The sequence below is a fragment of the Manis javanica genome, chromosome 6, assembly GCF_040802235.1.
Source record: "Manis javanica isolate MJ-LG chromosome 6, MJ_LKY, whole genome shotgun sequence".
NCBI classification, from domain to species: domain Eukaryota; kingdom Metazoa; phylum Chordata; class Mammalia; order Pholidota; family Manidae; genus Manis; species Manis javanica.
The window spans coordinates 111,313,388-111,337,903 of NC_133161.1; the positions used below are offsets into that span (position 1 = coordinate 111,313,388).

Consider the following 24,516-nt stretch of genomic DNA (forward strand, 5'->3'; position numbering starts at 1 on the left):
AAAAGACAGAGGAAGTACTTAAATATGATATTGATCTATCTTCAAGAATAATCAGAAGACTAATATTTTAACTTAAGTACCTACTACTCTTAGTCTGCAAACTCAGGCATACAAGAAAAGCCTGTTTATATATAGATGAAATGAAAACATATCTTGAGCCCCCATTTTGGAGGCTGTTAAGAAATCAAATTTTCTTTTTTACTGAAACCCTTGTATACTTAGGGTAGAATCAGAATACAGGAGACTTTTGTAATAACTCTGAAACAGATTAAAAGCTTCTGGCCTTCAGTGTATTGCCACTGCTGACATTTTCTATTTCTATGCCAGGAGTTGTTCTTTTATATCCAAAGATGCTCTGATTACTTGCCACATATGGGGTACAGGTATCTTTGCTGATATAAAAACCTTGATGCCTAGGAACAAGGCTCCCTAGGTGCTCCTTAGAACCATTTCCTCTGGGGTCTTCCTGTTTTCTTAGGCAACTCAACTGAGTGACATTGTTCCTAGCTCATTTTCAGGGATGCAAGACTTGATTCCCTCCAAATTGGAAGGAATTTTCCCAATCTACGTGAACTTTTTCTTTAAGATATACTGCTTTATCCTCTTGTGGCTCTTATCAAATGAGCTTAGGTGTTTATGAAACTAAGATAACCTTGATTTTGGAATACTTCTCTTTTTAGTTCTGTAAAAATGCTTGAGATTAAGAATTACTAAGGAAAAAAAATTCCTGGATTCTTGCACAGGGCAGGAGAAAGAAGAAAATATAAGACTGTACAAATAAATTTCTATGAATTAAACATATAATTTAATTATTTATTTCATTTATTTTTGGATATGGGTAAGTCTTACAAACATTATGTCAAATGAAAGAAGCCAGACACAAAATAGTATATACTATATGGTTACATTTATATAAAGTACCCAAATAAGCAAAGCTATTCTATTCTGTTAGAAGTCATGATAGTGGGAACTAGTTCCTTGTAAAGGAGCACAAAGAGAGCTTTCTGTTTCATAATCTGGATGCTAGCACATGGATTTGTTCAATTTGTGAAAATTCTTCAAACTGTACAGTTAAGAATTATAGTTTTTTTCTATGTAATATATATGTCACTAAAAAATCAAAACTTAAAACAGTACTTTAAAGGAACAGTTTTCTTTCATTGCTTTGAAAAAATTAACAGGTCTAAAGAAAACCCCTGTTTTTCAACATAGATTTTTGCTAAATAAATCCAGTATTTGACATAAATGAACCTAGAACATTCTCTATTTAGGAAAGGAAAATACATCAAAAGATTGTAAGGAATTGTAAAAGATGAAAATTGTATAGTCAGTGGTAAAAGAGATGTAATACATTTTCTGATGCACAGTCCTAGTGAGTTTACTTATGAAGAAATTGCTAAGCCACAAAGTTAGAAACAAATTAAAAATATTTAAGTATATTTTTCTGGAACAAGAAAATAACTATGGAGTTTCCAACTTATTGAAGATTAGAAAGATGATTTTAAAAGCTAGTGAATAACAAGAACATATAGGAATTAACTTCACATTATTTTTAACTTTAAGAATTAAGTCCAGTAGTATCTTCAGAAAAATTACTAATAGTAATTATGAATAAATTGATCTTAATAAGAAGATCATAATAATTAATAATAAGTTTTCTATGAACTAATTTGCTAAATTAAAATTCTGCTATATGTGTAAAGCAATTAATTTGTATTTCTTATCCTGACAACAAATTGGCAGGCTTCTAGACCAAGATATTTCCATCAATTGTCTTTAATCTCAAATTAATCATACTTCCTATTTGTATGGCATTTAAAACTACAAAAATACTCTGAGGAAATTAGGCCAGTTTTACACATATGGAAACTGAAGTTTAGAGATGTTAAGGGATTTTCCAATGATTATATAGCTTGCGTATATTTTGGAACCAGATGTTTGAATTCCCAGTAAGTACTCTTTCCACTAAAACAGTGCCACTTGTAAAAGAACCGTGAATTGAGAAAGTAGATCTGTGTTGGATCCATTCAAGCTATTCTAATAAAACTATACTTGACTGTGTAATTTCTGCTAGTGGGGATTTTCACTTCAGGGTTCTCCAGAACACAGTTATACCATCATTGCAGTAGCGTACAGATACATCAGTAAGGACAGGATAATTCCATCTGGATTGGCAATCCTAAATGTGCTAGCATAAGTATTTTGTGTGGTTTAATTTTTCTCACTGATTTTCTTTGATTGCAGTTCCCCAGAACAAAAGGAAAAATGGCTCTCTCTCCTTCAGAGGTATTTTTTCAGTGTACATGTTTTTAATATTTAACCTGTAGTTAAATGAATTAAATTATTCTCTACAGAGATGTACCCCAAACAGTTCCCCTTCTCCTTAATAGAAATTGTTCATTTGTCCTCAAAATAAGCTTTTACTTAGACTGTACACTAGCTGCTATGTACTATAAACAGTGTTCTCTCATCACACATATTTCTACTTTTTAGGAAGGAGGACATTGAGGTCTGGTTAGATCATTTTGGACAGCAATTAGTCAATAAACCCTCCCATCTCTTTCTGTGTCTCCAGTCTTCTGTTTGGAGTTAACAGTTTCCTCAAAGCATGTATTAAGTTTCCAGTTTTCTGCTAAGCATCTCAAAAATCAATTATTATCCCCATCTTTGAGCATACAGACTAAAATATCTGTTTAGGTTCATTTCTTATTCCCGTAGTCCTTCCCTCCTTCCTCCCTTCTTTCTCTTCCCAAGCAATGAGATTACCAAGATTTACACTCCACTGGATAGCTAAATGAGAAGTAAAAGGCCATGTTTTGGTTTGGTCTAATGAATTATTATATATGCTCCTGTACTTATCAGTAAGATCTAGGCCTGTCCCGAGAAGATAGGAAAGCTTTGAGGATAACACATCACCCAGAGGTGCCTTAGCCTCACTGTAATGCTCAAACCTCACTTGAATTAGATCTCCCATTCTTTTTTGTGCCCATACCTAACATCCTGAGAATTTTTTATTCTCTTCCACCCCATAATATAGTCTGATATTTCTGTCTTCCCATCTGTCTTTTTAAAAAATAGCATATAAGTATATTGAAAATGATAGCAAAATAGATTGATTTAAAAATAAGCCATTAGCAAAATCCATCTGACCGAGTGTTGTTTTGGGTTGTTGTTGCATTTGATTAGATACATCAATCTAGAGAAAGAGAAGGACTACCCGAAGAGCATTCCCCTCAAAATCTTCGCCAAGGACATTGGGAATTGTGCCTATGTAAGTGTTTCTAAGCCAGAAAATTGAATTCTAAGTCCCTGCATAAGGCAGAACACCATGGATTTTTAAAAAAAGGCAGACAGATTGTGTCTGTGCTATGGAAGTGGGCATTTAGAAATAACTTTGTGAGAACATGCATTTTTCTAGGTATATGTATGTCTTTGTATATATGGAAAGTAAACTAGAGAAAATGAAGCAAGAGAAATTTATATTAACTACAGTGTTTAACATTTACACTTGAAAAGAGTATTTCTCGTCACATCTCTTTCTTTCCTCTGGCATTAATGTTTCTCTGGATCCTTTAAGTAATAGCTGTTAGAGACTTGTAGTAAAGCCATTTCCACAAGAAGACATTTCCTATTAGTATTAAGCAATTTTTTTTCCAACTTGTCACTTCTTATGTAGAGAATGGCTTTAGAACGTTCTTCAGTCTTTAAGTTTTTAGGTATTGAATCCCTCAGGTTAGTAAATGGATGAGCTGGGAGAGATAATATTTTTAAGGGATCAGCATGTTTCTACCTCACAGTTTTTATCTTATTGGTCAAGTAAAAATTAAATCTAGCCCCAGTTATTATGTGTAATTTGATTGAATTATAGTACAATTACAGTACAAGATAACTGAAATTCAGTACAAGAACCAAAGTGTTATCAATGATGAACAAAATGGAAGCTTATGTATATTTATACTTTGGATTATTATAGTTCACAGCAGCCATAGGTCACACAGAATAGTTTTGCATGTGGAAAAATAAGTAGTATGAAACAGTTATGTTTTGCTCCAGAGCAAGAATTATTCAAATATTCTGATAGGAGTGCCAGACATCACTGCTTCAGGGAAATACTCACATTTTTATGGTATGAAACTAAGATCTCCTATAGAAAAGTAGCAAAAAAAAAACACCAAAAACATAAAACAAAAAAACACTGTTTTTCTGCCATCTTTGTTTTAGCTGTGGTGGCAATTGGTTACACTCAGGATTTTCTTGGAAAATCCCTTGAGTTTTTTAAACACTTTCAGTATATGGACTGGTACCCCACTGTCTTTTGAAAGAGAAGATGAGATGTGGTCAGGTCAGGTGCTCTGTTTTTATCACTAGTACACTGGTTAAGCCAACAATGATCTGACACACTGTCCTTTGCTCTCTAAAGTTGCTTTATGACAAGAGCTCTGCTTTCAGAAGAAGTGGTTCCTCCACAAAATAGTAGTGCATGTATGGGAAGCATACATTCTTTCTTTATCCTCAGCCTCTAGTTATGCACAGCCTATCAGTAAGTTCTGCTAATATGGAGAAAAATAGTGACATCTTCACTTTTGTCCATTTGTTTACTGGCCAAAGAGCACTATCTGCTGAAATTCATTCATTTTGTCTACCAGAGAGACATGCAAGGGAAAATATATATCCCATAATTACTGTTTTGAACATATGTGCCTAATATTAAGAAAAATCAGTATCTTAGAAAACAGGTATATTAGGAGTGATTCTTAGTATTACAGGATAGATTCTGTACTTTTAGACTTCTTTAAATTAAATAGAGGGGCTTTCAGACTTTAAAAGAAAAGAAGCCTTTCATGAAATTATATCTCAACTTAAAGTCCATAATGTAAACCATCTATGATGCTCTGGGAGAAGATAAGCACTGGGTTGGGGGGCTCTAAGCCCTGCTGGGTTCTGAGACATTTTTACATAATCCTTGGAGCTACAAGGAACATATTGAAATTAATTAACAAACAACCTAAGAGGCAATTTGTCATGTCAAATAATTGGCTTATAAAGAAAAAATACTATAATGGAAGGATAAATGATGAATTATCAGTGAATTTTACTTAGCTTTATTTTTATATCATTATATTATTTTTGTATCATTTTACTTCCATTTGTTACTTATTTGTGCCATTTAAGCCTTATCTGGGACACTTCCTAATTGCTGATTTATCTGATAATTATATAAAACATATGTGCATAGTAAACATTTCTTTTTTGATAGCCTAGCATTGTCTTATATTTAAATAATGTCCTGAAATTCAGTGAACTCTATAGATACCTCAGAATCATGATACTAATCCCTTTTCAGTTTGTTGAAAACTGTTTTTCTATTTTTAAATAGTAATTTCTCTATTAGTTTATCACAACACTGTTATAGATACACTATTCAATAACAGAGTTGGGATGGAATTGAGCTTTTTCAAAATTTTCAGTCCTGTTTGTTAGACTCCTTGATTTTAAGGCCTTAACAGATTACAACAGTGAAAATCACAGTAGCCAAATTACCTGATATAAAGAAAGTGCTCAATAGTGGTTTGTAGAAATGCTAAACTTTAAATGTCTTTTATAAACCAGTTCTTATTTATCCCAACTGACTTTTTACCATGCAAAGAAATAAAAACCCACACTGTTAAAATAGTATTCAGGAAGAAATAAAAAGTTATTGAGCTTTCTCCCTTTTATATTCCATATTGCATTATGGAAATACAATTACAGAAATGATGAAGAGGACCAACCTCACCAACTTTTATTTTTTGGTTGGGAGGGTGTTCCATGTACTCTCTCTGAAATGCATTTATTCTTTTCCTTTCTTGTTTAGGCCTTTATATTTTGTGAGCACATATTCTTTATTTTAAGAGAAGTAGGTGTTTTATTAAAAGGCATAATACATAATGGAATAAAAGTAACTTAAAATCAAGAGTTTGTATTCCATTCAAGTCATATATTTTATTCTATCAACACTTGAAATCAAGATATGCCTTTGGATAATCATTTGACAATAATTATTTGTGCACTTAATTTAAAATTCTTTTTTTATAACTATATTTCTTATATCTTTTTTTCCTACAGTCTAAAACTATAACAGTAAAAAATTCAGATACAGCAAGTGAAGTCATCAACATGTCACTACCAATGCTAGGGATAACTGTAAGTTACTGTTAGATATTCTTATTTAAACACAAACTCTGATACCTTAGATTCATGTAAATATTATCCCTTCTATCATATGATAGCTGATTACTAGAGATACCAAACTCATATTTAGTCCCCAAAAATGCAGAAAAGCCTTTCTATTAGCTTAATATTGGGTGTTATTCTTCTGCTCCCATTTTAAAACCTGTGTGAACTGAAAAGCATAATAACATTAGACTAAAATTTTAGAATGATAATAATATGTGTTTTTATTGTATATACTATATACATATGCATTGAAGGTTTTTCTTGCTGTGAAATTCTTAATAAGGAAGTTTTAGCCTCTTCTCCCTTCCCACTTGTCCCTATATGACTATTCTTTCCCTATCTCCTCTGCTGGTTTTTCTCTTTAACAATTCTCTCATTATCCCCAAGATTCAGTCAGTTTTAGGATGGTGAATTGAAGCAGGCACCTCTGCATTGATTTCTAAGCTTATATAATTATATCTTGGAAGATAGTGAATAATTTAAGGGAAAGGGAGAGAGAGTAACTAATGACATGACTCATTTTCTTATTTATGCTTTTCCTTTGGATAAATTCATCAGTCTCCTCAGACCAAAAATATTCTATTCATTGTAATTAGGAGTTAAAGCTATTTGGTTATTCTGTTCTAAGGGAGTATTACAGTATTTTCAGACACTAAAAAAAGAAAGGATTTTTATTAGGTTACTCTTGCTTTTGCAATAAAAATTTTCTTGACTTGAGGATGGGGAAGGAAGTGACAGAGTAGGGGAGTAGAGCAGGAGAGTTATTCTCCACAGCCAGGACCTTCCATTGTAAGGTCAGGGCAGTGATTTCTAATCAGAAGCTAAAGGGAAAAAATATTAAATGTTAACAAATCTGTTCTTGCTTCATTTAAAGTATTTTTGTTTTATCCTCTTCTAGAGGATACAGCAAAGTCTATATAATTTAGACTTACTTTTTTCAAGTGGAATTTTTAGTATTGCTGAGTTATAATTCTGCTAGTGAGCAATTTCATTGTTTTCCATGACTGGGTCTATTCTTGTCCTTTCTGTCCCCAGGACTGGACTTGCCCCAGGTAGACTGTGCCAGCTACCTATCTCCTGAAAGCCTCTTGGTCATTCTCCTCCTGCTTAGAAGCGGCTGAGCTAATACTCACCCTTTGAGATTTTACTTTTTCATCACAGAAACAGCAATGCTGTGGCTTTCTGGATAACAAGGTTGTCTTTGCAGGGGCATGTTGGAGATTAAGTCCAGTATTCTCTGAGAAGTCCAGAGACATAGCAGAAGTCAGGACTCTAAAGAAGTGATTAGCCATCTAGAAAGCCAGGAAATTTCTTTTTCCTTCATAAAAGGGCATTTATGTGATTCTGTAGTCTGTGGTTTACCTAACTAGTGAGGGCCTGATTCCATTGCATTTTGTGGATCCCTAATCATCACTGGAAAAAAAGGATAGAATTCCTGAGTCCTTGGTCGGGGCTTAGAGAGAAGATGAGTTGTAGGAATCAGCACCACCATATTCAAAAACCGTATCCATACCCATGAACCTAAATAACAATTACATTATCCCCATTTTTTTCAAAATATAAAAATGACAAAAAATGTGTCCTCATTCAGTTACCAACAATGAAAGAATTACTGTTATTTCTTTTATCTCCAAGGACTCTGGGAGAGATTACCAGTTATGGGTCAATTCTGGTAAAGAAGAAGCCCCATACCCACTTATTGGTAAGTTTCTGTGAAAATCCAAGATAGGATTGATTTTGTTTTCATTATAATTCTAAACTTTTCAGAGATTTGGTTATATAGTCCTAAATTTAAATACTATTAAATACTAAATCTCATGTAACATTTGTTTATTCATTTAATAAATATCTATCAAGTATTTCCTATGTGCTAGACAATTATCTCTTCATTCCAGCAGCTGAGCGTATAGTTGGGAAGAGAAGTATAAATATTCCTCTCTTTTTTTTTCATTTTACAAGCAGAACTTTCCTGCCAAATATTTTTTTAATTTTTCCTATAAGAAAGCAATATATTGGTATTCCTTTTCCCTATTTACTTTTGGATTTTCTGCTCCCTTTCTTACCTACTGTGCTGCCCCTCTGGATGACCGTCTGTGATCCAGCCATGGCTCTTATCTGCCGGTATTTAACAACTGCCCTGCTCCCTAAACTTTCCTAGGCATCATAAAATGAGATTATTCCCCCTAGATTTCTAAAAATCTTCATAACTTACCATCTAGCTACTACTTCACTAACTACTTTGCTATTTCTTTAACCAAATTTTCCAGCATTTGTTTTGAAGAATTATTGGTAAATAAGTTATGTCTAACCATATTTAAATCATTTAGATAAAAAATATTTCTTAGTAAGGTCGTTCAGTCAGGTTAACAGAAATAGAGCAATTGCAATAAGGGGCAGTATCTATAGCAGATCTTGAGATGATGACAGTAGTGGTGACAATGATGATGACAATTTCTGCTAATTATTTCTAATTATCTACCAGATATTGTACAAAGCATATCGTATTATTTCATGTAATCCTTTTTTTACCTGTGAGGTCACTTCTATGTAATTCAGAATGTTTCAAATGATCTGAATTATCTAAGACCAAACTTTTTCTGTGAAATATATATATTGAGACATTAAGAAAGCCATCATGTACATAGCAGAAGACAAAATTCAGTTTCATTTTTTGTATTATTTAACATCATTTTTGTAAAAGTCAATGAACAACAAAAGTTGTGACTGAAAAACAAATAAATACTTAAAGTAATTGTTTTAGTAAAATGCATTGATTAAAACTATGTAGATGATATTCAGGTTTAAAACAGCCTTAAGCTTCATTGCTAACCCTCACCAAAAAAAAAAAAGTGGGACATGGGACATGATTGTTATTTAGCAGCAATTCTCCCTTGTATATTTTAATGTGCCTTGCAAACTTCATTTGTTAAATTAGCTGCTGTCTATTTTGATAAACTGATTTTGTTTTGTTGCTTTCATAGAAGTTGCTTTTTCTTTTTTTTTTTGGTCTTAATCCCTAGAAGCGACTATAGTACTTGCTATTCATGAAACATTGAAATTGTATGCCTATGTCAGATGGAAAGGAAAAGGAAAGTGAACGAGTCACATTCAGTGATAAATCAGGACTAAAAGAGAACTTTCTCTCTGTACTTAAAAAAAACTAAATGAAGCATAATGGTACATGAGGATTAAATTAAGAAAATGTAATTACTTAGAGTACTAAAGAACAAAAAATCATGTTGCAACCATACATCCAGCTTTTAATTTTTCTAGTTTGCAAATTCCTTTTCAAATCTTGTTTCTGTATTTCTAATAATCTGCAGTCTTTCCTTCTGATTATTGCCTATGAACACTACCCTTAGAGGAGAGCATTAAGAAGAAAGCATAAATCAAACAAACCAGTCTTGGTGCTCTTGAGAAGCTCTGGTTATGAAACTAATAAAAAGTAATGAAATGCCTTTTTCAGACAGATATTTTATGTTGAAGTGCTGCTTGAAATATATAGTCCTTTGCCCTTATTATTTAAATAATAACCACTAAGGCTTACCTATTTCATCTTCATAATACTGTGTAATAAGTAGGGTAAATATTTTAAATCATAGATTTAAGGCTGAGAGAAGTCAAGGATTTGCTGAAGATTTACAGATACAGTTAGTGTCAAAGGAGAAACTAGAATACCTTTAAACAGACTTAGATGTGGCCATAGGAAAAGCCAACATTATGCTACTCACAAACCAATCTGTGCATTCCAGGCAAAATATCTTTAAATGTGTTTTTCTCTTTGCTTTTTTTCCCCTCTTCCCTTTCTTCCCTCCCCCCATCACCTTTGAACTACTTTGGTAGGGCCACCTGCATTATGCAGTAGTCTCCATCTGTAAGAGTGTGCATGGTGATCATCAGTCAACAAAAGAATTCTTTATACCAAAAGTCGCAGGAGCAAATTGCAGTGCATTCCAATACATAGCAAATGCTCGCAGTAGCAGTCAGCCCGAAGTCTACATTTAGGTTTTTCTCTGTGTAGGGCATGAATATCCCTATGGAATTAAAATGAGCCATCTTCGAGACACTGTGCTCCTGACACAGGGATCAAAGGACTCCACAACTCCTTCCAGCCTCCAAGAGCCCTTCCTCATGGAACAGCTGCCCCAAGAGATGCAGTGCCAGTTCATCCTGAAGCCCAGCCACCTGGCTGCAGCCCAGCAACTGAGCGGTGAGTTGCTTCTCGTCTTTCATAAACACTTGTTTTAGCAAAAGTTTTCATTCCTGAAAACAAAGTTAGTACAAAGGCAAAGACCCAAATTCTAGCCAAATGAGGGATTTTTTTCTTGGAAATGTGCTAAATGTTTTTAAAGGAAATACGGAATTTTAGAAGATGGTTTTGTAAATCGGCAGTAGGCGTGACTGACATGGAATCAGCAGCTAGTAGCAGTATGTCTATTCCTTCTTTCTTTACTCTTCTCTCCCCTTTAACCTTTTGCCCACTGCAGAGCCAAAGGCACCAGGCAGTGCTGCAGGTGTCTCAAAGCCCTCTTTGTCCTGTAATACACTGCATTGTGTGTTACCCCTAAATGGTCATATTCTAAAAAGGAGGCTGTCAGTAATGGTTGTCAGGAGACTGATGTCCTACCTGGATGGTACTGATAAATATGTAAAGACTAAAATGATTTCCACAGAAATTTCTTCTTAGTCTACCAATCTAAACGTTAATGTAGTCATCTCTTACCCACCCCATCATAAAGAGTCTAGAAGAATGAAAGTGATATTCAACATAGAAGAACCATCAGTTACCCTAACCCAAATTTGAGATTTAGGCCCTCAATCTGACTTAAGATTGTATAGAAAATAAAAGAAAATTGTATCATACCAAAAAGTGTGAGTGGGAGAGCAGAGAACTGATGCTGAATTTCTGTAGCTACTGTTGTCAAGTTGAACCAACTGGGGACCCAGTGAATAGTGGCAACTGGTTTATATGCATTCCCACACACAGACATATCCAACCCTGCCACTTTTTGTTAATGACCTAGCCTCAGATTGTATGCCTTATTAAACTCATCCGTCCTGACTCCCCTCATCTTGCCAACACCAGCTATAAAAACCTACCTTGCATTTACACCAGTCATGTTCTCTCCTGTAATGGTAAATTGAGCTTTTAGATTCTAAGACTGTTTACTCATGTATTGGGCCATTTTCAAAGGGATATTATACAGATGCTATAGTTTTCTGTCCATTAAAAAGCAAGCCCCATGAAGGCAGAGATTTTGTTCATTACTGTATTATCAGCAACCTGGAACAGTGGTTGACATATATAAATAAGTACTCAAAAATTATTTTTTGAATGAATAAATTTAATAGGTCTATTATAACTTCTCCTTAAGAATCCAAAGGGAATATTTCTTTATAACTAAGCCGAAAAGAATAGTTTACTCTTCTACCTTTATACCCATGTTTTTCAAAATTCTTTTACTGGGTCCCTTGTAAATTTTAATTAATTTGACCAATAATCAGGGGTTAATAATAATCAAGGTTAATCTTAACTGTTTTACCCAATTTTGCCAATGACTTGCTTAATTAAATTGTAGGCATTCTCTGCTTATTAATCTTCTGTTTCTGTTTATTGGAAGTTCAGATAATAGTGGTTGCTGCTTTAAGATGATTATAGGAATGGAGTACCTGGACCAATGGTGACATCCTAGCTGGGTATCAAAATAACCTGTACAACTAAAAATTACAGGTGAACTAGTTCTGCATTTTTTTTAATACAGAAGATTTTTATGAACAAACTGCTTTGGAAGCCACTGATTTAGATCAGAGATTAGCAGACTTTTTCTTTAAACAGCCAGATAGTAAAATTTGCTGATGAAGAGACAAAATCAAGGATACTAATGTCAGTACTTATATGACAAGAGAGAAAAAAACAAGCTTCCACAAGTTTTTTATTGATGATATTCAATATATAGTAATAATTGAGTAAATTTTATGTAATACAGGTCTACTAATGAGAAGAATTGAGTGGGGGGATAACATTTCCCTTAATTGGAGTTCAAAGTCAGCATTCCAGTGATCATAATTGAATATAAAATACTCTGACCTATAATGAGATTTTATATATTTCATCATCTTTGAAAATATCTTTTTATATGGATAAGTATTGCTGATACTAAGGTCATTCTACAAACATGTATTTTAATTGAGCATATCCCTATCTTCAAAGGCATTTGTAGAATTTTGTTAGGTTCTTCTTTTGATATTTGCCTTTTAGCATGTCATTTCATTGCCGATTAATCACTTCCAATTGAAGGTTGTTAGGTGGAAGCTCCTCAATTACACAGTTAAAATACTTTTAAATATGGAAATTTCCCTTGAATTTGCATTGAGGTCAGTACAACACTGTTGCAAGTGTAGTTTGATCTTTGAAAATATATCTGTTACAAATATGTATGGGAATGGAGATCTTGCTTCTTTTTTAGCTTTGAGAGCACAAGCAGTGTAAGAGCAGCATGACATTACTTGTGATTCAATGCTAGTAATTTTCAAAATGAAACTTTCAAAAGTTTTACATAGAAGCACTTAATTTCCAGGCCATTCAGTGATCAGTAATAGTACTTGAAATTTCTATGAATGAGAAGAATTTTTATCAATCTTAGCCCTAAGTTCAAATATCACTATAAAACTTTACCACCACTTAGCCATTGAACTGCTACATAATAGCACAAGACAGACTATTTGGCTTCCATTTCTGACAAAAATTTACAGAGCTGGCAATGGTTAAGTTCACAAGAGTGTGGGAAGTTCACTATTGACACTACAAATCCAGGAACACCTGATAAATTCAAATATTTTCCACACAGTACTACAAAGGCATAGAGTTTAATGTCACTGATGAATAATACAGTGACATTAAACTCTGTATTTTCACAAACTTTGTAAATTTGTAAAATTACGTCTTTTCTGCTCCACATACTTTTACCACCATAGCAGAACCCACTTCAGGTTGTATTGAATTATACTACTTTATGACTTTCTTAACTTCTTTGAAAATTCTCATGTGTAGTTGCTCTACACAGACTATTTAAGACTAATCCATCAGTCACTTCAAACAAAGCATTGACTTCTCAAATAAACTGAGCTATACTGGAAATATCTGCCAACTAATCAAGAACCAAGGGAATTCACTGAAAATAATTTGCATTGTTTTTTAGTTTAATATTGATATTACTCCAAATGTCCTCAACTATTCAAGCATCTGTTCCCCCCAAAAGGCTAATAGTATTAAGTCTAGTTTCTCTGTACACATTTCTTCAACTACTGCAAGCATGCGAAGTTTAATCAGCTCACCATTGGTAAACAGCCTTCCTTGCATTGCTAAGAAATGAGCTACTGAGAAACTTACTTTTGTTGCAGTTTCATTTTTATTTTTTATTTTTTTGTGTGTGAAGAAATTCTGCAGTTCAGAGATATTTCAAATATTCTAAATTTTTCTAATTATTACTTTCCATGGGTTGGGAATATTCTAATGAGTGCTTAGTCTGATAAGGTCAAAATATATTGTATTCTTTTACCACAGCTATTATGTCATTGCACAGTTTGCACAGTACTTTGCCATTTAACTCCATACAAAGTCATCCACACTTGACTATGCCTTGAAAGCTCAGCATTAGGAATGATACGTACTAAAAAAATGTTGCAGTATCATAATACATGTGGCACTCAAAATACTGTCCAGATATAAATGTGTCACTGCAGTTTGTTGTACTGAGCAGTGCAGAGTATAAGAGCACCTCTGTCATAACTACTCAGCTCTGCCATTGAGTGTGAAGTGAAAGCAGTCATAGACAATATATAAATGAATGAGTGTAGCTGTGTTTCTACGAGACTATTATGGGCAGTAAACTTTTAATTTCATATAATTTTTGTCACTAAGTATTACTGATTTTTTTCAACCTTTCAAAAATGTAAAAGCCTTTCTTAGTCTATCCAAAGGCAGGGGGCACACCAGATTTGGCCCACAGAACATCATTCACTGCCCTCTGATTTTGATGACTGAAATGTACATTTATGCATAAACATTCCAGCTGAAGTCCCAGTCTTTTACCAAACTTTATACCATAGCTTCACACAAGTAACACAACCATCTCATTTGACTTGTCTCCATTCCTTTGTCTGTTACACCTTTGCAGTATTTTCATTCGAGCTAAAAACCAGATGCTTAGGAAGATCAAAGAACTGTAAAGAGTCAAGAAATTCTTAGGATGGTGTTGTTGGCTCCTGCATGATGACACCTCATGTTAACAAATTATCTCTACATAGAATTTAACAGTTTAAACCTATTTAACAGAACTTAAAACAGAACTTAAACAGAACCTTAACAGAACTTAAAAACTTGCTTTTAAGCCTCAAAACAACCACATAACATCATTATCCCATTTTACAGGGGAGGCTCAGCATGCAAGATCACAAAGCATGTAACAGTAGAGCTGAAATCTCAACCTTTCTGTCTTTGAAGCCCTGCTCTTGTCACTAGAGTCCATAGCCATGACATGTGGAATGTCAGTGCTAATGCACTTCTGAAACAGACACCATTTTACATAGTTAACTTTTTGTCTTTTTTCTTACGTTCAGCACCCCCACTTTTTCTGTTACTGGTCTTGATTTTTTTTTTAATTAGGAGGCAACATGCCAGTATAGGAGATTTCCTATATGCTTATATTATGTGTTGAAAAAGAAGAATTAGTTCATTTTTCCCTACTAGAATTCAGTTTAATATATGATATGTGAACAAGGGTAGGGGAAGTGAGTGAAGAGTCTTGTTCCTAAACTCATTTCTTCCTAAGGTTTCTTTTATTTTTCCTTTTTTATCTTATTATCCTTTTTTATTAGGAATGACGTTTTTAGTTAGCGTTTTCAAATCTCTAATAGCTGCATTATGATATGTGAAATACGACCATATGATTATGAAAATTTAATGTGCTTTCAAAGTAAAAATTTCTGTCACCTTCTTTCCCACCCTCCGTACCCCCTAGTCTTTCCTAATAGGAATTAAAATAAAAGAAACCTCTTATGAGGAAATGAGTTTAGGAACACGACTCTCTTCACTCACTTCCTTACCCTTGTTCACATATATAACACCTATTAACCTCAATTCTAATAGTGAAAAATGAACTAATTCTTTTTAACACATATAAACATACAGAACTCAGAATTGTTTACCAAGTGTCACTTGTCATACTCAGAGTCCATCACTTTCTGCTTGTGGCCTATATATTTAAAGCCCACAGGACTCATAAACTCTTAAATTGTTTAGTCTTAAGAAGTGGATATTTTACATTGTCTCTTAAGTAGAAAATTATATCTTGTTTCTCAGGTTAACAAACAAGTAAAAGTTTCTGATAGAGTATTAGCTGAGAGTTCAGTTAGTCCAGAACCACAAGAGCTACTTCAGACCATTCCTGGAAAGATCTCACTTTAATCCCAGAACTTTTCTGGTCCACGCAAGTTTTACTGTAGGCGGAATGACTAGCCACTTAACTTTCATTTAATTCCTGCTTTGTTCTATATGCTGGAGAAAGCCCTGCTATGAGTTCCCAGGTCTTAAGAAGCTCACAGTCAAATTGTTACAGGTTAAGTTTGTTCTCCTCGCTTCTTGTCCCAACAAAGAATTGAAAGGCAAGGACACAATAGCAAAGCAGAGTGAAAGTTTTATTTGAATACACTCCAAGGAAGGAGGGGGCCAAAGTTAAAGAAGACAAAGGCCCTAACCTTTTAGGCGGGAGTTCTATATATTGCATTCTGGCTAGGACGTGCCTCTTTGGCTGACAAGGTGGGGTTATTTGACTTACAGATCTTTCTATATAATCTTCCCTCTCAGTGAGCTTGCGCCACGCTGAGGTGTGATTGGGTAGTTCTTAGCGCCTTTCTATTTGTGCCCCTGTTGGGATCTGGTTGGGAAGGAAGTTGTCCGTGCAAAGCCTTGTTGTCCTCACATGGGACCCCTACCAGGGCAGAGTTTGGGCGGCTTTCTCTTTGAACCTTATCTTCCCTTTTCCAGCTGCTCATGTCTATCTTTCTACTTAACATTCCCCCCTCAAGCAGTTGGGACCCAGTTCTTTGGGATATTGGTTGATGACCACTCTAGCTGCTTCCTGCTGATACGGGGTAAAGTTTGGGGATTGGGTTCCACCTTGCTGTCAGCTGGGGTTTGGGGATCTGAGACACTGTGCCCAAATTAAGGTTCTGGTTGATCCAGAAGTCCCAATATATATGGAGGGTAAGGACTTCTGAACTGTCTGATAACCATCTTGAAACATCATTTGTAGATGTAGAGCCTGAAGCCCAGAAGAAGGAAACTGAGTAAAGAGGTTAAGTAAGGGGAGTCCAGCAGCAAGGACTACAGCTAGTAAAACAGGGAAATGCCAAGGGGAGAAGAAGGGACATTAGCCACGATTTCCAGTTTGAGGCTGCTGTGCCCAAAGTTTGAATCTTATCTGCAGAGTCTAGTCCCGTGAATGTCCTCCTGTACCTGGTCTGACTGATGCAGAAACAGCATTCCTCCCTGAGGTATATAAGGCAGGTTCCTCCTCGCAGTGAGGAGGTCTAATGCTCTGTGGTTTTGAAGAGCTACCCCAGCAAGTGAGTGTAATTGGCTCTGAAGCCCTGTCAAGGCAGCAACTTTTTGCCAGAAATTCTCAGCTATATCCTGGGATAACTGAGATTGAATCCCTAGGGAGGAGCCCCCAGTGGCTGCCCTGCAGTTCCCAGGAGATCTGCAAGCCCCACTGCTAGGGCGAAAGGAGTCCTGCCCACTTGGCCAGCTCTGACTGGCACTATCCTGGGTAAGGAAGGTTGTATCAGTCATAGCCAAAGACATGTCTGTTAATGTAAACCCCAAAGAGCAGTGTCCAGACCACCTGGGAGGGAGCTTAAAATAGGCTCTATGTCCTCACAACCAGTATAGTCCCAAAGAGAGGGAACAGGTGGGCAGTGAAAGAGGTAATGAACCAGGGGAGTAAAGGGCAAGAGAGGTTGGCTTACCAGTAAGTCCCGAGACAGTGCAGGCCTTTGGTGTGAGGAGTCCAGAGAAGGAAGTGAGAGCAGAGCAGGTGGCCGCAGTATCTAAAAGAAAAGTTACTGTCCTCCCTGCTACATCCATTGATACCCTTGGCTCCAGTCCGGTGACGGTGAATCCCTGCAGTGGAGCTAACTGAGCAGTTGCCAGCCTGGGGCTGCCTCAGACCCCCGATCCCTTCACTTCAAGGGGCAGAGGGCAGCCTAGTGCCATGCCTTTCTGCATTTTGGGCAGGCAGTGACAGGCAGCCTATCCTTTGGGGACATTCTTTGGTCCTATATATACTGCTTGGTGGCAGATATAGTACCTTGTGGAGCCATCCTTGGGTGTGGTTGGGGTACTAATGGGCTGCCCTCAGCCCTGCAGGGCCACCATCATCTGGGCATGCCTAGCCTCTCTTTCCCATTCTTCCTCCTGGTGCCTCGCCTCCTCCTTCCTTTCCTCGTCTGAGCCCTGGCCTCTACTACTTGCTCTTGGTTGTAAAACACCAAGGTTACTATACTAAGCATGTCATCTATCGTGGCCTCTGAGTCCTGAACTACCTTTTGGAATTTCCTCCTAATGTCTGGTGCTGACTGTGTCAGAAATCTGTCTTTCAGGATGACCTATGAGCCCAGGTCCAGACTGGCATGTTTAATGAGCAAACTGTCTAAGCCTTCCTAGAAAGGCAGCTGGGTTCTCAGCAGGCTTGAGTCACAGCAGAGGCTTCCTTATAGCTGATGACCTTCTGTCTCCAGCCTTAAACCCGGCCTTTATGCAAATCAAATACTGGTCCTGAAACCAATGTTGGTCATATTTACTGTAGTCCCATCTGGGATCCATGGAGGGGATAGCTATGTCCCTTATGGGATAATTAGGATCTGTTAGGTGTAGGCTGTTTACAAATTTCTTTGCTTCTTGATTCACTCCTCTCTCTAGTATCTGTGAGAATATGAGTCAGAATGACCCAGACATCTCTGCAAGTCAGATCACAGGCAACTGTAACATGCTGGAAACTACATAACCATCGAGATTATCAGTGTAGCTTCCCAGGTCTATTTTAAGTCATTCAAGTTAAGCGAGAGAGAAGGCCTTATGCACTAGCTAGGGCCTGAATTCCCTTGATGTCTCCACAAGGTCAGACCCCCTATGGAGGTAATGGTTGCTGTCCCTTAGCCAGACAGCCCTCCGGATCAGGGAGACCTGGAATATGGGAAGATTTGAGAGTGGCAGGGTGTTTGGGGGCTGAAGACCCCAGGGGATTGCAGTCTGATGGAGGGGGCCTTGGGTATGAGGGCAAAGTAGAATAGAGATTTCTCTGAGGGCATTGGATTATTTGTACCCCTTCCCTCTGCAGAAGGCCTAGGTTCTGGAGTATCATCCCCCCATGGAGGACATTGGCTTGCTTAGACCTGCTGCTCTTCACAGAGGGCTTAGGTTCCAGGGCAGAGCCGGCATTGTTAGCTCACATTTGTGGAGTAGATCTCCACTCTCCCAGAGAACAAAGACAGCCTGGACATAGGGAATCTCTGGCCATTTACCCTGCTGTTTGCAGATTGGTCTAATTGCAGGATGGTGTTATAATTTAGGCTCCCTTCTGGGGGCTAAGTTTCCCCACTGGGGAGTTTGTATTGGGACCAGGCTGTCATGCAAAAGAATTTGAGCTTTGATCTCTTCAGAATCTGGGGGTTGAAGCATTGCCAGTGTTGGAGGGCAACCCAAGGGGCTATCACAGGGGACTGAGTGTTGGTTCCCCATCTAGAATGAATGGAAGAAGGACCAGTGAGAACAAGCATGCAGTGTCCCAGGGTTATCCTCCGTGGTCTAGCACAGGCCTAGTGGCAAACAGTGCTCTGGATGGACATTTCTGCCCATTGCTGTCATCAGAACAGTGAAATGTTCTCTTCTCACTGCCAGAGGTTCCCATGTGTCTCCATCCAGCCTGGTTGGGGGAGCCCTAGCACTCAGTTAGGGAAAGGCTTGTGATCAAAAGTTGAGAGTCTCAGTGGTGCCTCTTTGATATCCCCGTGACGGTGGGGGGACAGCCATTAAAAGAATCTGGCATACTCTACTCCTTTCAGTCTGCTGGAGGGACAGCATCCTCAGGAGCAGTGCTCCTGGCTCCAGGATGTCCTAGTGACCTCACACGTAAAACAGTTGTATTGCACTGAATGGGTGGTATCTGTGATTGTTTGCCCTTATCAGAAGGGGCAGAGGTAGAGCCATTCCAATCACTTGCAAAGGAAATGAGAGAATAGGATTCTAGGGGAGTAAGCCTCAAGGAAACTTTGGTCTCAAAACTTGCTCTACTGTTCAAGGTTTTGGTAGTAGCTGCAGGGGTCAGGGTATAAAAAGAAAAAGAGGAGGAAGGCGGCTCTCAGCTGAGCCCCCAGAGTCAGCAAAAGGCCTAAAGGGAGGATTCTGGCCAGGCAAACATCCTAGAGTTCCAAGAGCCCCTAGAGTTCCAAGGGGCCTATGGGAAGAGGCCTGAATCAAGGTCTGGACCCAGAGAGACTACCAGATTAGTTCAGAATTTGGTCACCTGTGTTGGGCTAAGGCAACTGTGAGAAAAAAGCTTCCAGGGAAGAGGTTTTGGCCCTAGGCCGTGTTGCTGCCCAGATGCCTGCCAGGCAGGAGAGGCAGGTTGTCAGGGGGAGGTTGGACTTAAGTAGATTAACTGCAGATCCATTGAGAGTAAATGTCTCCATTCCCCTATAAACGGAAAATAGAGCAGACTCAGCACTAGAAAGAACTCTGAGTGCGAAAGGAGCCAAGGGTCCTGGCATCAAGGCAGGTGAAAAGGCTTTTAGCTCGGTGGGGAGCCACTGGTAAAGAAGAGAGTAAAGGGAGAATCTCAGACTCTCTGGGCAGCATTCCCAAAGACCCAGTCATGACCTGCCTCCTAGGGTTAGGTGAGCACCGGTGGATGCTGTCTCTGGCCAGGTCTGATGGACCTCTCACAGCCAAGGAGATCATGAGATGAGGGCCTCCAGGGGATCACCCCAGAACAGGTCAGAGGGAAGCCTGTCAGGGCAGCTGTGCTGCCAACTTTTAACTGGCTGTCCTGTGCCCAAGAGTTTGATAGTAATAAGGGTCTGATTAATCCACTGGCAGATAACACAGAAAGTGAGTAGGAAGGGAAGAAAAGAAACACAGTAGTAGGAAAAATTTGAGGACACAGAAAAGGAAGTCTCTTGCATGTACATATTAAATACTGCTTGGGGATTTGTGCGGTGTTGGAAGTGGGTGCTTCTACAGTATGCCTCCATTGTACGAACATTTCCTTGCAGTTGGTGGGGTGCCTAATGCAATCTTCCCCAGTCCATGACTGACATCTTATCACAAGGAGTCTTGCTTTTGGCAAGTGCCCTAATGGCATTTAATTGCTCGAGCCACATCCTCAGGTTGTGGTTGTTTCATCTACAAGAGACAGAGAAGGAGGAGGAAGGATTCCCAAAGAATAAGTATGTAGTGAGTGCTTCCAGCCAGGGGGCAAGGCGCATGCAGCCTACCAGGAGTGGCAATCCAAGTCACCATGAGAGTCGCGGCACCAAATATGTTACAAGTTGAGTTTGTTCTCAGTTCTGGTCTCCGCCACAACAAAGAATTGAAAGACAGAGACACAATAGAAAAGCAGAGTGAAAGTTTTATTTGAATACTCTCTAAAGGAGGTACAAGCTAGAATAAAGATAGACAAAGGCCCTGATCTATTAAGTAGGAGGCCTATCTATATATTATCTGACAAGGTGGGGTTATTTGACTTACAGATCTTTCTATATAGTCATCCCTCTCAGTGAGCTTTCCTCATGCTGAGGTGTGGTTGGGACACTTCTTAGCTCCCAAGAACTATTTGTGATTTGTGCCCCTGTTGGGATCTGGTTAGGAAGGAAGTTCTCTCCATGCAAAGCCTTGTTGTCCTCACATGGGACCCCTACCAGGGCAGAGTTTGGGTGGCTTTTTCTTTGAACCTTATCTTCCCTTTTCTAGCTGCTCATGTCTATCTTTCTACCTAACATTCCTAACAAAATGAGACCATCAAAACTAGCCACGAACAATGAAAATTATTTTCAAACCACCTGAATAATGAATAAAATAAGTCACAACTAGAAAAAAGACAAAACTCCAAATCTCCCTTTGTAAAGTAAACTTTCTCTGGTTAGCTTAAGAAAAATATCTGTTAACCAAAATAACCTTGGGTGAACATAGTTACCCCCGATCTGTTTTTTAAATTTCTGCATCCGTGTGGGGAAGAGCTCCTACTAACTAGTCTTACACTTAAAACAGAGTAGCAATAGATCTCTCAGAAGGCCACCCCTGTGACTTAGATCACTGTAACTCAGCCTTAGGGTGGCTAGCACCCAGTGAGACAGCTCTAGTGTTAATTGGAGGTGCAGGTTATAGATGTTAAAGATCTGACCTCAAGACCCAACTCAAATATAACTTCTGGAAGATCTTTCTTTGTTCCTTCAAGCAGGTAGTTGCCCCCTTCTCTGTATCTCTAGAACACTTTATACATATTTCTAGTGTAACACATTAAAAATTATATTGTGATTTGTTTACATGTCTCATTTGACTGTGAGCTTCTTCAAACAAGGAACTCATAGCAGGGCTTTCTTCAGCATATAGAACAGAGAAGTTAAATAAGATTCAGTGACTTGTCACAGCTATTACTGAAAAATGAGTGGAGCAGAAAAGTTCTGGGATTAAAGTGGGAGCTTTCTGGGAATGGTCTGAAGTAGCTCTTGGGGGTTCTTGCCTGACTGAAGTCTCAGTTCTACTCCCACAGCAGGCTCACTTTTCATATCTGCTTCACACCCAGGGCTAGCCTGACTGAGATTTTATGGTAGATGGTAAAATACGGGACACAACATTTTTTTCTGTTTGCCCTATCATCCTAGTATTCTTCCATATATATTCCTACTCTGAGGGTAGGAGGAGTATTCTTAATCTGGGGAAATACAGTGATGGAATTGAATTTTTTCATGTTTTTTGAGGTATAATTGACATACAACACTATATTAGTTTCAGTTGTACAACATGATGATTTGATATTTGTATAAATTGTGCCATGAGTCTAATTAACATCCACAGTAAGTCTAGTTTTCATCCATCACCATACATAGTTATTTTTTCTTCTTATGTCATAATATTTGTTCTCTTGGCAACTTCAAATATGCAATAAAGTACTGTTAACTATAGTTGTGATGCTATGCATTACAGCTCCCATGACTTGTTTATTTTATAACTGTTTGCTCCCTTACCCATTTTTCCAACCTTCCACCAGTCTTTTCTATGTATCTACTAGCTTGGTGTTTTTAAATTGTTTTGGGTGTTTTTTGATTCCACATATAAGTAAGATCATATAGTGTTTGTCTTTCTCTGGTTGAATTATTTCACCTAGGTTAATTCCCTCAAGAGTCATCCATGTTGTCACAAATGGAAAGATTTCATTCTTTTTTGTGGCTGTATAACATATTGCATGCATATATAATACATTTCCTTTATCCATTCATCTGTCAACAGCCACTTAGGTTGCTTCCATATCTTGGCTATGGTAAATAATGCTGTAATGAACATGGGGTGCTTTTATCTTCCTGAGTTAGAGTTTCTGTTTTCTTTGGATAAATACCCAGCAGTTGAATTGTTAGATAATACAGCAGTTCCATTTTACTTTTTTGAGGTTAGTCCATGGTGTTTTCCATAGTGGCTGTACCAATTTATATTCCCTCCAACAGAGTACAGGGGTTCCCTTTTCTCCACATCCTTGCCAAAACCTGTTTTTGTTTTTTGATAAAAGGCATTCTAATAGGTGTGAGATTATAACCTCATTGTGGTTTTGATTTATATTTCCCTAATTATTAGTTATGTTTATATTTTCATGTGTCTTTTAGCCATCTGTATGTCTTCTTCAGAAAAATTCAGATCCTCTACCTATTTTTTAATCAAATTGTTTTGTTTTGTTTTGGTGTTGAGTTGTATGAGTTCACTGTATATTTTGGATATTAACATCTTATCAGATATATCATTTGTAAATATTTTCTCCCATTCAGTAAGTTCTCTCTTCATTTTGCTAATAGTTTCCTTTACTGGGCAAAAACTTAATTTTTAGTTTGATGTAGTCCCACTTATTTGTTTCCTTCACTTTTGGAGTCAAGTCCAAAAAATCATTGGCAAGACCAATGTCAAGGAACCTACCACCTTTGTTTTCTTCTAGGAGTTTTATGGTTTCAGATCTTACATTCAAGTCTGAATCCATTTTGAGTTAATTTTTGTGTATGGTATAAGACAGTGATCCATCTTATTCTTTTGCTATCCAGTTATCCCAGCACTATTTGTTAATAGATTGTCCTTTCCCCATTTTAAAATTGTTGCTTCTGTTTCTTTGAAAAATGCCATAGGAATTTTGATAGGGATTGCACTGAATCTGTAGATTTCTTTGCATAATTTGGACATTTTAACAAGATTAGTTCTTATGATCCATGAGCATGGAATATCTTCCCATTTATTTATGTCTTCAATTTCTTTCACCAGTGTTGTATAGTTTTCAGTATACAGGTCTTTCACCTCCTTAGTTAAATTTATTCCTAGGTATTCTTTTGATGCAATTGTAAATGGGATTATTAATTTCTCTTTCTGATAGGTCATTATTAGTTTACAGCAATGCAACATATTTTTGCATATTGATTTTGTATCCTGCAATTTTACTGAATTCATTTATTCTGAAATTTTTTGGTGGACTGTTTAGAGTTTTCTATATACAGCATCATGTCATCTGCAAACAGTGAGTTTTACTACTTCCTTACCAATTTGGGTAATTTATTTCTTTTTCTTACCTAATTGCTCTCATTGGGATTGCCAATACTATGTTGAATAGAAGTGGGAAGAGCATGCATCCTTGTCTCATTACTAATCTTAAACTTTCATCTCCTCAACTTTTCACCATTGAATATGTTAGTTAAGGGTTTATCACATATGGCCTTTGTTATGTTGTAGTATGTTCCCTCTGTGCTCCCTCTATACCCACTTTGTTGAGAGTTTTTATCATGAATGAATGTTGAATTTTGTCAAATGCCTTTTCAGTATCTATTGAATGGTCATAGGGTTTTTAGCCTTCATTTTGTTAATAGGTGTATCACATTGGTTGATTTGTGAACTTTGAACCATCCTTGCATCCATGGAATAAATTCCACTTGGTTGTGGTGAATGATCCTTTCAATGTATTTTTGAATTTGGTTTCCTAATGTTTTATTGAGGATTTT

General features: G+C 37.2%; 1 protein-coding gene across 6 annotated transcripts in view; it reads left to right on the forward strand.

The window, feature by feature from the left end:
* Nucleotides 1-24,516, forward strand: part of ARHGAP20 (Rho GTPase activating protein 20) — a 175,420-nt gene that overhangs the window by 130,199 nt on the left and 20,705 nt on the right. For all 6 annotated transcript variants that reach the window (XM_073239267.1, XM_073239268.1, XM_073239265.1 and 3 more), the window contains 5 exons: nucleotides 2,245-2,286; nucleotides 3,187-3,271; nucleotides 6,106-6,183; nucleotides 7,852-7,918; nucleotides 10,238-10,426. In XM_073239267.1, the coding sequence (XP_073095368.1) occupies nucleotides 2,245-2,286; nucleotides 3,187-3,271; nucleotides 6,106-6,183; nucleotides 7,852-7,918; nucleotides 10,238-10,426 (461 nt within the window). The remainder of the gene's footprint in view (nucleotides 1-2,244; nucleotides 2,287-3,186; nucleotides 3,272-6,105; nucleotides 6,184-7,851; nucleotides 7,919-10,237; nucleotides 10,427-24,516) is intronic.